The 13,824-nt window shown below is 38.7% G+C and overlaps 1 protein-coding gene across 1 annotated transcript in view; it reads left to right on the top strand.

Annotated features, from left to right (window-relative positions):
• LOC124613362 overlaps positions 1-13,495 on the top strand; it is a 139,028-nt gene extending 125,533 nt beyond the window's left edge. Inside the window, exon 8 of the mRNA XM_047142061.1 lies at positions 13,404-13,495. Coding sequence (XP_046998017.1) covers positions 13,404-13,495 — 92 coding nt within the window. The remainder of the gene's footprint in view (positions 1-13,403) is intronic.
• The last annotated feature ends 329 nt before the right edge of the window (positions 13,496-13,824 follow it).

The following is a 13,824-nucleotide window of genomic DNA, read 5'->3' as shown; positions in this document are numbered from 1 at the left end:
ACGACATTGCCTCAGAATTAGTAACATTCTTGGGAACATCAATAATGATGAAACTGTTCTGTCTGGTTTGTAGCATTTCCTAACAGTCACAAAAGTTTCAAGACTGAATTAATAAAAAATATAGGGAAGTTAAGATGATGGTTTTAATGGTGTAGGTATGCTATGCAAGTAGTCTCCTCCCACTTGAGTACAATGCACAGAAAATTCATATAACCATTTGAAGCTATCAGAAAGGTCTTCTTTTGGGCTGTTGTCCAACTCGTGCATCACATGGACTCAAATGTCAGTTATGTCATCAAAATGTTGACCCTTCTCATAAACTTCTACATTTCATCATTGTTTGGTAGGTGTACACTGGTAACACCAAATCTTATCACCCATGATGATTTTTTCCCAGAAAAGACTTGTACATATTTTGTATTTCAATCAATTTGGGGCATTTGTCCTATTTGTTTTGTTCAGGAGTCAAGATTTATGGCACAAACTTTGCACACACTTTTCCCTTTTACAAGAAAAAAACATTCTGGAGACTGTCCTGAAAACTAGATTTAGAGATGTTGCTCCATTTTGATTTGAGACACAGTAATGTTGGCACAGTACAGCCACAATTCCACTAGTTAACGATGCCTGCTCACAACTTGCTGGACAAATCCATATCTATTGTTTGCAGTTGTTATTCAAGTTGCCAACATAGTTACTACAATGATGTTGCTTATATATAAGGAATAAAATCAGTCTTGAAACTTTTTAAATGGAAATGTAGGAAGATGAGAGGCAATGTTTACCCTATGACTTATCTTGGAAGATGGGTTGAACAAAGACAAATCAATTATAGCATTTCTAGATTTAGAAAAAAATACTTTGTTGACTGGAATGCAGTCTTTGAAAATCTGAAGTTAAACAATGGAAAATCCAGAATGGAATGTAATAATATAATGAAAAGTATAATGGCTACTCACCATATTGTGGAGATGCCGAGTCACAGAAAGGCGCAACAAGACCTTTGTCAAAAATTGATGACGACACACACACACACACACACACACACACACACACACACACACACACACACACACACACACCTGAGTTGGGTTTGCATAAGGGTGTGTGTTTTGCCTATTTTTGACAAAGGCTTTGTTGGAAGAAAGCTAACTTTCTGACAGTCATTTTGTTGCGCTTTTCTGTGACTCAGCATCACTGGTTTATGGTGAGTAGTAACTATCCTTTTCATTAAATTCTGAAGTTATTACCACGTAAAATGCAGGAAGTGAAGGGATATATAAAACTTGCACAGAAATGAAGCTGTACTTGTAACAGTCAGAATATTAAAGAAGCAGTAAAGGAAAGTAAGGAAAAATTGTAATTTTGTCAAAGAATGCAAAAGACAGATAATCAGATGTGCACAGTGGACAGCACCTTGAAATGAGGTTATAAGATGAACATCAGCAACACTAAAATAAGAATAATGGATTGTAGTCAGACTAAATCAGTTGATGCCTAATGAATTAGGTTTGGCAATGAGACACTAAATGCAGTAGATGAGTTTTGTTATCTGAGCAGAAAAATAATTGATGATGACTGAATTTGAGAGGTTATAGAAACCAGGCTTCCAACAGCAAGAAAAGTTTTTCTACTAAAGAGAAAGTTGTTAACAAGTAATATAGAATTAATTGTTGGGCAGCCTTATCTGAAAGTATTTGTCTGGAGTATAGCTTTCGATGGAAGTGAAGTGAAGGTGATAAACAAGAAAAGAATAGAAGCAACTGGAGTTTTATGTTTCTGAAAAAGCTCATTTTGAAACCTTTTAAAACAACTCATTTCAGCCACATTTGCACTTACAATCAATGCAAATCTTGAGGAGAGACAGACCAATAACTTAATATATTTTGCATATTTTCATTCAGTATTATCATGTGGAGTGACTCATCTTTAAGAGAGAAAGTCTTCATTGCTCAAAAATGCGCTGTATGAGTAATACATGGTGCTCACCCATGATCATCTTGTAGACATCTGTTCAAGGCATTAGGCATTTTGACTATTGCTTCACAATATATTTGTATTTATTCCCTCATGAAGTTTGTCCACTGCAGTTCAAAACAGTCACTTATGTACATAAGTACAATAACAGAAGAAAAAATGACATTCATATTCCACATTAAGATTGTCTTTATAAAGAAAGTGGTTCACAATGCTGCAACCAAAATTTTTTATCACTTACCAAGTGATATTAAATGTCTCACAGGCAGGAAAGTAAAATATGAAAATAAACTAAAAAGTTTCTCCTCGACAACTTTTTCTATTCCACAGAAGAACTGCTATTATTGTTATGTGTAAAAGTTGGTGGGTAGGAATTACTGACTCATATCTACATGTCTGGTGTTTTTAGTAAAATAAAATAAAAGACGGAGGACACTTGTAAATTATCAGCATGTAGCCATATTTACAACATAATTTGTAATGTGAATGTAAAATTACTTGTTCCACATCATTACGATTTATCACACAAATAATCCAAGGAACATGAAACTAAATAACTGAAGAATTGTTCATTGCTGCGACTTCCTCTACAGCTGTACAAAATTTTTCTTACTTATACAAATTGGTTTTGGGGTCTCAGCCCCATCTTCAGGTGCAACTTGAGTCAGTACAAGTTGTACATGTCCAAGTTAAGTTAAAATGCAACATACTTACCATACATGGCTCATCAGAGAGAAAATGGAAAAGTAACCTGCTAAAAGTGTGTTTCAGATGTACCTGCTATACATCAACCATAAATTGCAAGCACCAGTGAGGACCTAGAGTACAAGGCCAATCTGTGCCAAGTTTGCATAGTGTTGTCATTGGTAGGTAGCACCTAAACTGACATAACAATTACTCATAGGAAACAGCAGTGTGTCCCATCTGCCAGCAGCCTGTCTTTTAACTTAAGTTGGACATGAACACTTTGTACTGATTTTAGTTGCAGCAAACATGGGGCTGAGACCCCAAAACCAAGTTGCGTAGGACTTCACTAATAAAAATTTTATACAACTGTAGTGTAAGTTTCAATTACAATCAATTTATATAACAGTTGTGGATGTCCTACAAATGGTAATTAATGTTAACCAAGTAATGCTGAAAATTAGGTGGGTCATTCAGATAGCTACTGAAGGGCACTAAGTCAAATCAGGGTGAAAATAAATTTATTTCACAACTTGACTAGAATAAGGAAATAGTTAATAGGATACATCATGAGCCATCAACAAATAGTTAATTTGGGAAAGAAGGGAAGAGAGAGAGAGAGAGAGAGAGAGGGAGAGAATGTGTGTGTGTATGTGCGTGTGTGGGGGGGAGGGGGGGGGGGGGGAGGTGGGAGCATTGGGAGGGATAAAAATTGTAGGGGTAGACCAAGACTTTCCTACAGTAAACAGTTTCAAGTGGATGTATGCTGTACAAATTATGTAGGGATAAAGACTTGCACAGGGCAGACTAGTGTGGAGAGCTGCATCCAGCAAGTCAATGCATTTTTAATTTATTCATTTATTCATTCAGCCATTCATCGTATTCTGTAGATACCATCAAGAAGGCAAATCTTCAAGAATTTGGAATAAGTCAAGGAATACATTAACAAAAACTGAAAAAATCCTAGAAACTTAAACTGCATAGTGTACCAGTATTAACAATACAATATCACTATAATGCTTAATGGTACTCAATGCTTATGCTAGCTAGATTTGATTGGATACATTATAAAGAACGCTGCTACACTGAAGAAAAGCTGCTGTCTCCTCAGTTATACTAAACAGGCACTGTTTTTCTCCTCCAGGGACCTTGTGTCTGCTTTTTCATTACATTAGCATAGTTGCCTCCATGTGTAAATACGAAGCCCTGTTTATGGTATGTTATTATTGTCATGCAGCCTTACAACAACACTGCTACTTGTCAGATGGTTAACACAATTTTTCAGTCCTTGAGCTTAGGCATTTCAAAAGTTTGTAGCAATAGTGGCTACCATACTAACTGTTTGGAATATCCGATTTTTGATTTTTGTTGGATGGGAGCTTGTAGAATGTGTTCTCACCAAAGCACAAAACTTCACTCTGAACCCTAGACAAGGAGGCGAATTATATTTATGAACACTGTTTTTGCCCTTTGTATTGTGATGGTGTGCATCACAGTTCAGCTGAAACATATTTCTAATTATAAATAACAAAAACAATTAAGACACAATGTATTGGGAAGTGGGTGCGGAAATTCCAAGATCCTTAAACTGCTTCTCCAAAATGTATGGTTATGTGCTTTATGCAATATTCCAATTGTTCACGTCTTCTGAATAAACACTCCATTTGCTTCAGATGCAATTCCCCAGAAGATGATTCCATAAGATAACAAGGAGTCAAAGTATGCAAAACAAGACAATAGTCTTGTCTTTAAGTCAACAAAATGAGAAATAATTCCAAGGGCAAAATATTCTGAAATGAGTTTTTTGATTAGTTTGTCTTGTGCTGACTCCATTTGAACTTGTTATGCAAATGGTCCTTGAGGAATTTTAGACAGTGTGTTTCTTTTAGTGTATTACCATTAATGTCTACTTATGTTAATACACTCCTGGAAATTGAAATAAGAACACCGTGAATTCATTGTCCCAGGAAGGGGAAACATTATTGACACATTCCTGGGGTCAGATACATCACATGATCACACTGACAGAACCCCAGGCACATAGACACAGGCAACAGAGCATGCACAATGTCGGCACTAGTACAGTGTATATCCACCTTTCGCAGCAATGCAGGCTGCTATTCTCCCATGGAGACGATCGTAGAGATGCTGGATGTAGTCCTGTGGAACGGCTTGCCATGCCATTTCCACCTGGCGCCTCAGTTGGACCAGCGTTCGTGCTGGACGTGCAGACCGCGTGAGACGACGCTTCATCCAGTCCCAAACATGCTCAATGGGGGACAGATCCGGAGATCTTGCTGGCCAGGGTAGTTGACTTACACCTTCTAGAGCACGTTGGGTGGCACGGGATACATGCGGACGTGCATTGTCCTGTTGGAACAGCAAGTTCCCTTGCCGGTCTAGGAATGGTAGAACGATGGGTTCGATGACGGTTTAGATGTACCGTGCACTATTCAGTGTCCCCTCGACGATCACCAGTGGTGTACGGCCAGTGTAGGAGATCGCTCTCCACACCATGATGCCGGGTGTTGGCCCTGTGTGCCTCGGTCGTATGCAGTCCTGATTGTGGCACTCACCTGCACGGCGCCAAACACGCATACGACCATCATTGGCACCACGGCAGAAGCGACTCTCATCACTGAAGACGACACGTCTCCATTCGTCCCTCCATTCACGCCTGTCGCGACACCACTGGAGGCGGGCTGCACGATGTTGGGGCGTGAGCGGAAGACGGCCTAACGGTGTGCGGGACCGTAGCCCAGCTTCATGGAGACGGTTGCGAATGGTCCTCGCCGATACCCCAGGAGCAACAGTGTCCCTAATTTGCTGGGAAGTGGCGGTGCGGTCCCCTACGGCACTGCGTAGATCCTACGGTCTTGGCGTGCATCCGTGCGTCGCTGCGGTCCGGTCCCAGGTCGACGGGCACGTGCACCTTCCGCCGACCATTGGCGACAACATCGATGTACTGTGGAGACCTCACACCCCACGTGTTGAGCAATTCGGCGGTACGTCCACCCGGCCTCCCGCATGCCCACTATACGCCCTCGCTCAAAGTCCGTCAACTGCACATACGGTTCACGTCCACGCTGTCGCGGCATGCTACCAGTGTTAAAGACTGCGATGGAGCTCCGTATGCCACGGCAAACTGGCTGACACTGACGGCGGCGGTGCACAAATGCTGCGCAGCTAGCGCCATTCGACGGCCAACACCGCGGTTCCTGGTGTGTCCGCTGTGCCGTGCATGTGATCATTGCTTTTACAGCCCTCTCGCAGTGTCCGGAGCAAGTATGGTGGGTCTGTCACACCGGTGTCAATGTGTTCTTTTTTCCATTTCCAGGAGTGTAGTAACTCATTATTACTTGTTTGAAATTATATAAAATGATTCTTTGTGGTATTAATACTTGAACTGTAATTTTCTAGCTCTCCTGGTGAGGCATTGCCATGTTGAACAATTAGGTTTCTGCTGGTTACTTGCATCTTTCTTGCACAATATTTCAAATTAGTGATTTGCAGTCTTCTTCAATTGCTGTCAGACACCACCTGAAGAAGACTCTGAGTCACACATTTGAAATATTGTGGAATAAAGATGCGAATAACCAGCAGAGACCTGACTTTCAACATAACAGTACTTGAACTGTTAGCTATAAATCATTTGCTGGTCTGTTACACTATCATCTGAGCTGTATCTGGCAATCCTTGTGGTTGGATCCTTGAGTAGTATGCTTATGTTGTCTGCCAATATTGCAGTTTGTGAACTGCCCTTTAAGATCAGTGGAAGATAATTTATGTAAGTTGAAGACAAGAGTGATCCAGTACCAATCCTTGTGGGACCCCTCATGTATGACTTCCCCATTCTGAGGTTAGTTTCATGTCTATGACAGAGTTTGTGAATGAGCGTTTTTGCATTCTGTTATGAAAGAGAGGTGATGACTATCAACCGCTCAAACAGCACCTTTGTGCTTTGACTGATCACAACATTTAATTTAGCTTCACTTTCATTTTTGAGCTTTGGCTGTTTCGTATAATGTGTTCTTGTATATTTGATATTTGTGTATAAAATTGTGTTCAATAAGTTAATGTGTGTTGGTGCTACTATTCCCACATTCAGTGAAAGGTAATCATTGAATTTGTGGCCAGGTATTTGAAAACATCATCATTTCTTCCAGAACTACTTTCTGGAGGTTCTGTTTCATTTGAAACACTATTTCTGCTTATTTCATATTTAGTAACTTTCCAAACTGTTTTTGTTTCGTTTTGGAGTGTTTTATTTTTCAGCAGAGTTCATGTGTTTTGCTTTTTTAATGATAGAGCAAAGTATTTCACAATGCTGGTGGTAACAGACTTCCAGCTTTTAACTAGAGTTTTTTCTCTGAATTAGGCATAGCTGTCTTCTTAGCACTAAACAGCTTAATTCCAGAAGTTGTCCATTCCATATCCTTGCTTCTGTTGAATTCTTCCCATTATATGTCTGTGACTGACTCATTGTTTATTTTCTGCGATATAATACTTCTTTGTGTGAACTGTAACTAATTGTTTAGCATGTCTTATTGTTAAAATTTGATGATCATGCTTAGATAAACCAGTGACTATTGGTTTTACAGATATATCAGGTACTGGATCTAAAAACAAACTGTCAGTGGCTGTTGCACTGTCTTTCAATCATCGTAAGAAATTTTATGGTGGGAGATAACTCATAGTTTCATATCACCAACTATAAGCATTCCTTATTTGCATTATCTGACAGAAAAGAAGATTGAAGTCTCCAGTTAAACCAGCATAACCTTATTAAAACTCTCTACAATGCCTTTATATAGCTTAATATACATCCTGCTAGTGGCCTACAAACAGTCAGTACTGCAATCCTATACATTTTCTGATTCACTATTATGGTACGGTAATCCTATGTAACAACATTCATTCATCCGAAGAACCTGAAATGCAACTCCATTTTTTTGGATACACATAACCTCTCCCCCTTTCTTCTTACTGATTCTACATTCTTGTCTCCATCAAGATGAATGTTTTCATTTCAATGATTTCCATGTGATGTTCTAATTTGCACAATAAACTTGCTAACATTCTACTTGTCCATTCATTTTCCTGTATGGTTATGAGAAGTTTATTCTTTTTATTAATGGGGCTTTTGATGTTTTGATGAAAGACAATAAATGCTTTTCTTTTATATCCATGGCTTTGTATAAGCCGTAGCATATTATTGTGGTAGTAGCTATTTCAACTGTAACTATAGTGGTATTGCAGCTCTGTATTTAACATGTATGTACCCTAAAAAGCCTAGGGAACACAGTGGAAAACACTGGGATAGGATGGCTACTGCTTTAGTCAGACTGGATGCTACTGCCATTAGCCATACAAGGAGTCTCTTACCAGTAGTCCTCAGTTGTAAACATGGTATGTGTGATGGGACTAAGGGGCAATACATCAGTCATAACCATGTGTGAACCAATTTAATTTATGTTACTGTCCAAGCTGTTGCCTGCACATGATCTATTCCATTTGCTTACCAGAGCCTAAATCTCAGCTGACATCCCCTAACCCTGCAGTTGGCTTCAGAACATTTATTATTTATTTATTTTTTATCTACATCGATCCTTGATGTTAATGTATCATTAGGATGTAGAATGTGTGAGAGTATTACAGTTATAGCCATGTGTAAGTTATCGTAATGCTTGCAGCCTGTGGTGGAGGGTACTTTGTATGCCACTGTAACTTTTCTGTTACCTGTTCCAATCACAACAAATATGCAGCAAAAGCAACTGTTGGCAAACCACTGCTTAAGCTCAGATCTCCCTCATCTTACATCTCAAACACATTATTACTGCACTTGGCTTCCTGTGGCCATTATTGGAAACATGCAGTAATGTTACAGTAAGCAAATACAAAGGTAACGAAGGAAACTGCATTATGTTATGAATAATTTCAAGATAGTTGAGCATATGCTATCAAGTGGTCAGCAAGTACTTGTGAAATATCATGATAAAAACTCACAATAAGCTGATCACAGCACTCCCAATCCCAGGTGCAATAATGTTGTGGTCAACTAATACCATCATTGTGTTTTCATGAGATGTATGCAGGAAGAAGCAAAATATTAATAAATCTTCTTGGAACACATGCCCTCAGAATTTTAACATCAAACTGCACCATGATATACAAAGTATATTTTATAATGTAAATGGATAGATAAAAAATCCACTCACCAACCATGGCAGGAGAACACACACAAAAATAGTTTAAGTTTTACAAGCTTTCAGAGCCAGTGGCTCCTTCTTCCGGCAGAAGAGTTGAAGGGGAAGGAAGAGGGGTGAAGGAAAAGGACTGGAGAAGTTTAGGGAAAGGGGTACAGTTCAGAAAAGTCACCCAGAACCCCGGGTCAGGTGAGACTTACCGGACGGAAAGAGAAGGAAAGACTGATTGTTGGGGACTACACCAGATGAAATTTGAAAACCTGAGAGCTTAAAAGTGAAAAACTGGGTAATAAACAAGTCAGAGATTACTACTAAACCATCATAATAAGAGTGAAAAGCTAAGTGCATTGTATGTAACAGAAGTGAGAGGGGGACGGCGAAAAATAGACATGTCAGAAAACGAAATACATAGAAGACTAAAATCGAGCGAAGAAAGGAGTAGCTACTGTGAAGAAAGACTGAGATGGAAGGAATTAATGTACATAAAGGCAAGGTGGGAGTTGAGAACCAAGGACATGTAGCACTAGTTCCCACGTGCGGAGTTCTGAGAAACTGGTGTCTGGGGGAAAAATCCAGATGGCACGTGCGTTAAAACAGCCACAGAAGTCATGACCGTGCTCTGCAACAGGATATTGTGTGTTGCTGGTATACACCATCTGCCTATGCCCATTTATCCTGACTGATAACTGGACGGCGGTCATACTAATATAAAGGCAGACCAGTGTTTCCATAAGAGCTGGTAAATGAATTGTCGTTTCACAGGTGGCTCTCCCTTTGGTAGTATTCTTTTGCCAGTAACAGGGCTGGAATAGGTGTAATAGGAGGATGCACAGGGCAAGTCTTGCAGCATAGGCGGTCACAGGGCTAGAAGCCATAGAGCAGGGAGATGGGTGCAGAAGGAGGATAGGGTCTGACAAGGTATTGCAGAGATCGGGAGGGCAATGAAAAGCTATTCACGGTGTGGTGAGCAATATCTCAGACAGAATGGACCTCATTTCAGGGCATGATTTTAGGAAGTCATGGCCTTGTAGAAGCAGCTGATTAATGTATTCGAGACCAGGATAATACTGGGTGACAAGTGGTGTGCTCCGAAGTTGTTTTTTGGAGGGATCAGCAGTACCAGGATTGGATGTGATGGTCTGGGAAATCTGCTGCTGAACTAGGCTGCTGGAATAATTATGTCCAGTGAACGCAGTGGTTAGAGTGGTGGTGTACTGCTGTAAAGAGTCTGCATCCAAAAAAATACATTTGCCTTGAATGTCAAGGCTCTATGGGAAGGAGCTCTCATGCTTATCAAATGGACCCATGACAAAACTGATAGCTTTTCTTTGGATCTTCTCCATTTCTTCTTTCGACCCAACATGGAGGTATCCCAGACTGACAAACAATACTGAAGTGTTTGTCCCTCAAGGGTTTTATAAGATACCCCTATAGTGGGTGGACTACACTTCCTAAAGATTCTTCCAATGGTTCATGATCCTGCATCTGCCTTATCTACGATTAGTTTTATGTGGTCATTCCATTTTAAACATATCTGTGGGTATTCTGCAAGGCATTTACTGGATGTCACTGTTTTAGCTGGTTGTCCGGCGATTGTATACCAAATGATAAAAGGTCTTTCTGTGTATTGATGCACAACAAGTTATATCTGTTTACGCTCCAGATTTATTGACAACCCCTGAACTAAGCATCAATCATATGCAGGTGTTCATGCAGTACACCACAAGTTACTACCATTATGACTTCTAAGTATACATAGCAGCAGCATCTGTGAGCAATCTTATGGAGCTTCTGATGTTATCCAGTAGTTCATTTCCGTAAGAGGGTGGTTTGATAAGTCTGATATAAAAGCAAAGAAAGCTGTTTGTTTTGTACACAACTCACCTTACTTCTTGACATAGTTTCCTCTGAGGGATATATACTTGGTCCAGTGGTCCTCCAGTTTTTTCATCTCACTGTGCAAACTGTGCAAAACACACATTGACTGCAACTAACACTTCCCCAATTGATGTACATTTCTTCCCAACAAGTTTCAGATTAGAGAACAGGAATAAATCACTTGGGACTATGTCTGGTGAATGGTGTGTGTGCCACCTTTGGTCTTTTTTCAGCCAACACAAGTTTCAAATGATCAAACAATGAAGCATAATATGATCCAGTTATGGTTCTGTCTTTTTCCAAATGATCTATGAGAATTATTTCTTGGGAATCGCAAAAAGCAGTGGCCATAACCTTACCATCTGACAAAATGGTCTTTGCCTACTTCTGTGCACTTTCAGCAGCTTTTGCCCATTCTTTTGACTGTCATTTTGACTCCAGTGTGTCATGATAGATCCAGATTTCATCAACAGTAACAAATCAGTGCAAAATGTCTTGTGGATTGTGGTTAAACATTGCCTTTATGATGCTTGTCCAAAAACATTTAAATTTATTAATCCAAAAGTAAATGGTCTTCAATGATGGTGCAGAGTCAGCATGAAATTCATCTGGTTCTGTTTTGATCTGTGTAGCAATTCAAAACTTCAAATGAAAATTTTTAATAGCAGCAGCAGTTTTCTGCATTTTCAATTGCAGTGGACACACTGACCAATTCAGACAGCTGTCAACAATGAAATGTATGCTATGTATTGTTGAAATTCTTTATATGATCCTGAGAATAATCAAGCTTACCAGTCATGAAGCCACAACACAAACATTCCTTTTTTTTTTTTCAAGGAGATTTACCATACTTATCAACACAACTTCATATCTAGTGGATAGCAGTTGTCCCGTAACACCCTCTTTGGGGTTTGCCCGATGTTCCACTTTATGTCTAAAGTTAACTCTCCATTACAAATGACATGATATGTTCTGTTTACTAGGAACTCTTCAATCCAATCCCAAAGCTAGTCTGATATCCCTTATGCTTGTATTATGTTTATTAGGTGATAGTGCACAACTGCACTGAATGCCTTCTGGAAGTCAAGAAACGTCATCAACATGAACACCAGTATCAGCTTACTGCCTTCTATGTCTCATAGACAAACACATTTCCACAGAGCTGGTGTTCAATATCCAAAAAGTTCATAAGATGCATTAAACACAATCCACAATTTGACAAAGTACTGATGTCACTGATGTAAGTATAGGGAAGGTATATTTAAGGTGTCACATTCCATCAATGATAAAATGGACAAGCTTTTTAGAGGTGGGGCATAAGGTTCGATTGCAGCAGGATGGGGAAGGAAGTGAGCCACACTCTTGCAAAGGGACCATCCTGGCATTGGCCTAAATGCATATCCATTGTGCTGACACCGGTGTCACATCACTTGGTATTAGTGATATAGTCATCAGGCTTTCACTCTGCCCAGTACACTGCCATGCTACACCCCTGTGGAGACTTTGAAAATTAGAAACTGACCAGTTTATCAACTTCTAAGCTCAATAACTTATGGGTTCTAAGAAGACAAGTGGTCTAACTCATTTAAAAAGTTTTGTTAAGGCTTTGTGTAGCCTCACGATAGCCAAGGCCTTTGATTATTTTGATCATAAAATTCTACCAGTGAAACCAAAACTGAACTCCATTAAAGACATATCCCATGCCTGAATAGAATCATATATTAAAAACAGATACCAAAATTTCACATTAACAAATGACACAACAGGAATGTGATTAAATTTGGAGGGGGAAACCTTAAGTAATGTTCTTTTCCTGTGTGAAGGATTTAAAAAAGATGTTGGAAAACTCCTCAACTGTCATTTTTGTTGATGACAACCATATGGAATACTGATAAATTCCCCAAACACATGCATATCAGACACAGCCAGCAGAATACTAGAACAGACTTACAATGGGTTCTCACTGCAAACTGCTTAACCCCTAATCTCCCAAAAATTCATATTACACAATTCCAAATGAATAAAAAATTTCTTAATATCTTTAAATATAGAGCTTGATAGGAACATATTGCATGAGGCTTCATGACTAAAGTTCCTTGGACTAAAGATAAATAATAAACTTAAGTGGCACTAGCTTTGCTTTCTGCTTTGCACTTAGAAATTTCTCTCACTGTGTTGACAAGCTGCATATATTGCGTACTTTCACTTGGTACTGTCTTATGGCATAATCTTTGAGGGCATTCCAGAAGAGTTTGCCACCTGAATTTATTATCTATATGGATGCTGAGGAACTTCATACATGGCATCTCATCCAGTTTATACACCTTGATCTCTACTTCTGATATGTAAGTCATTTTTATTTGTTTAGAATTACACCATAAAAGTGTTTTTAATATCAAAGGTCAAAGTGTTTGCTGTAAACCAGTTGTAAGCCTGTTCCATTATTCTCCTGGTTGTGTGGTACAACTGTTTTTTGATCTTTTATCAGTATACTTTTCTTCTTGTTATAATTGTACTAAATTTCTTAAAAATCTTTATTTATATTTGAAAATATGTGTAAGTCATTTGAATACTGTTTATTATTTGACATTTTCATAATCTTTTTCATTATACTGTAATGAACTTAAGCATTTATATTATTTTCTTTTTATGTTTTAGGGACTAAGCTACAGAACACTATTCTGAGCATAACATTGAATCAGTATATTCTAATGTCACCAGCATTCATCTACATTTACAGAAAAGTATAAATGAAATAAATCATGGAAATTATGCAATTTATACCATAGTTCATAGTGTATAGTTTTTAATACCTCTACAAATGAAGTAACCACTCTATAACCTGATAAGAGAGTGTAGATCAATAGGATTTTTAAAATGTTATGATCTTTGCTGTGGATGAAGCCTATATTGAAATCAGGAATAATTATTAATGCGATCAAGTTCATTACACTGATAAATCAAGAACTGTACAATTTATTTTATTCTGCTGCTTTAGCAGTCTGTGTAATTCATATATAAATAGGTCTTCAAATTTGTTCCTCAATTTTCTCCCTTAAACTAAGGTACTTCCAAGTTT

The sequence above is a fragment of the Schistocerca americana genome, chromosome 4 (genome assembly GCF_021461395.2).
Source record: "Schistocerca americana isolate TAMUIC-IGC-003095 chromosome 4, iqSchAmer2.1, whole genome shotgun sequence".
Lineage (NCBI taxonomy): Eukaryota > Metazoa > Arthropoda > Insecta > Orthoptera > Acrididae > Schistocerca > Schistocerca americana.
Note: the sequence above shows the minus strand (reverse complement) of the source record. Positions and strands in the feature narration are given on the sequence as shown.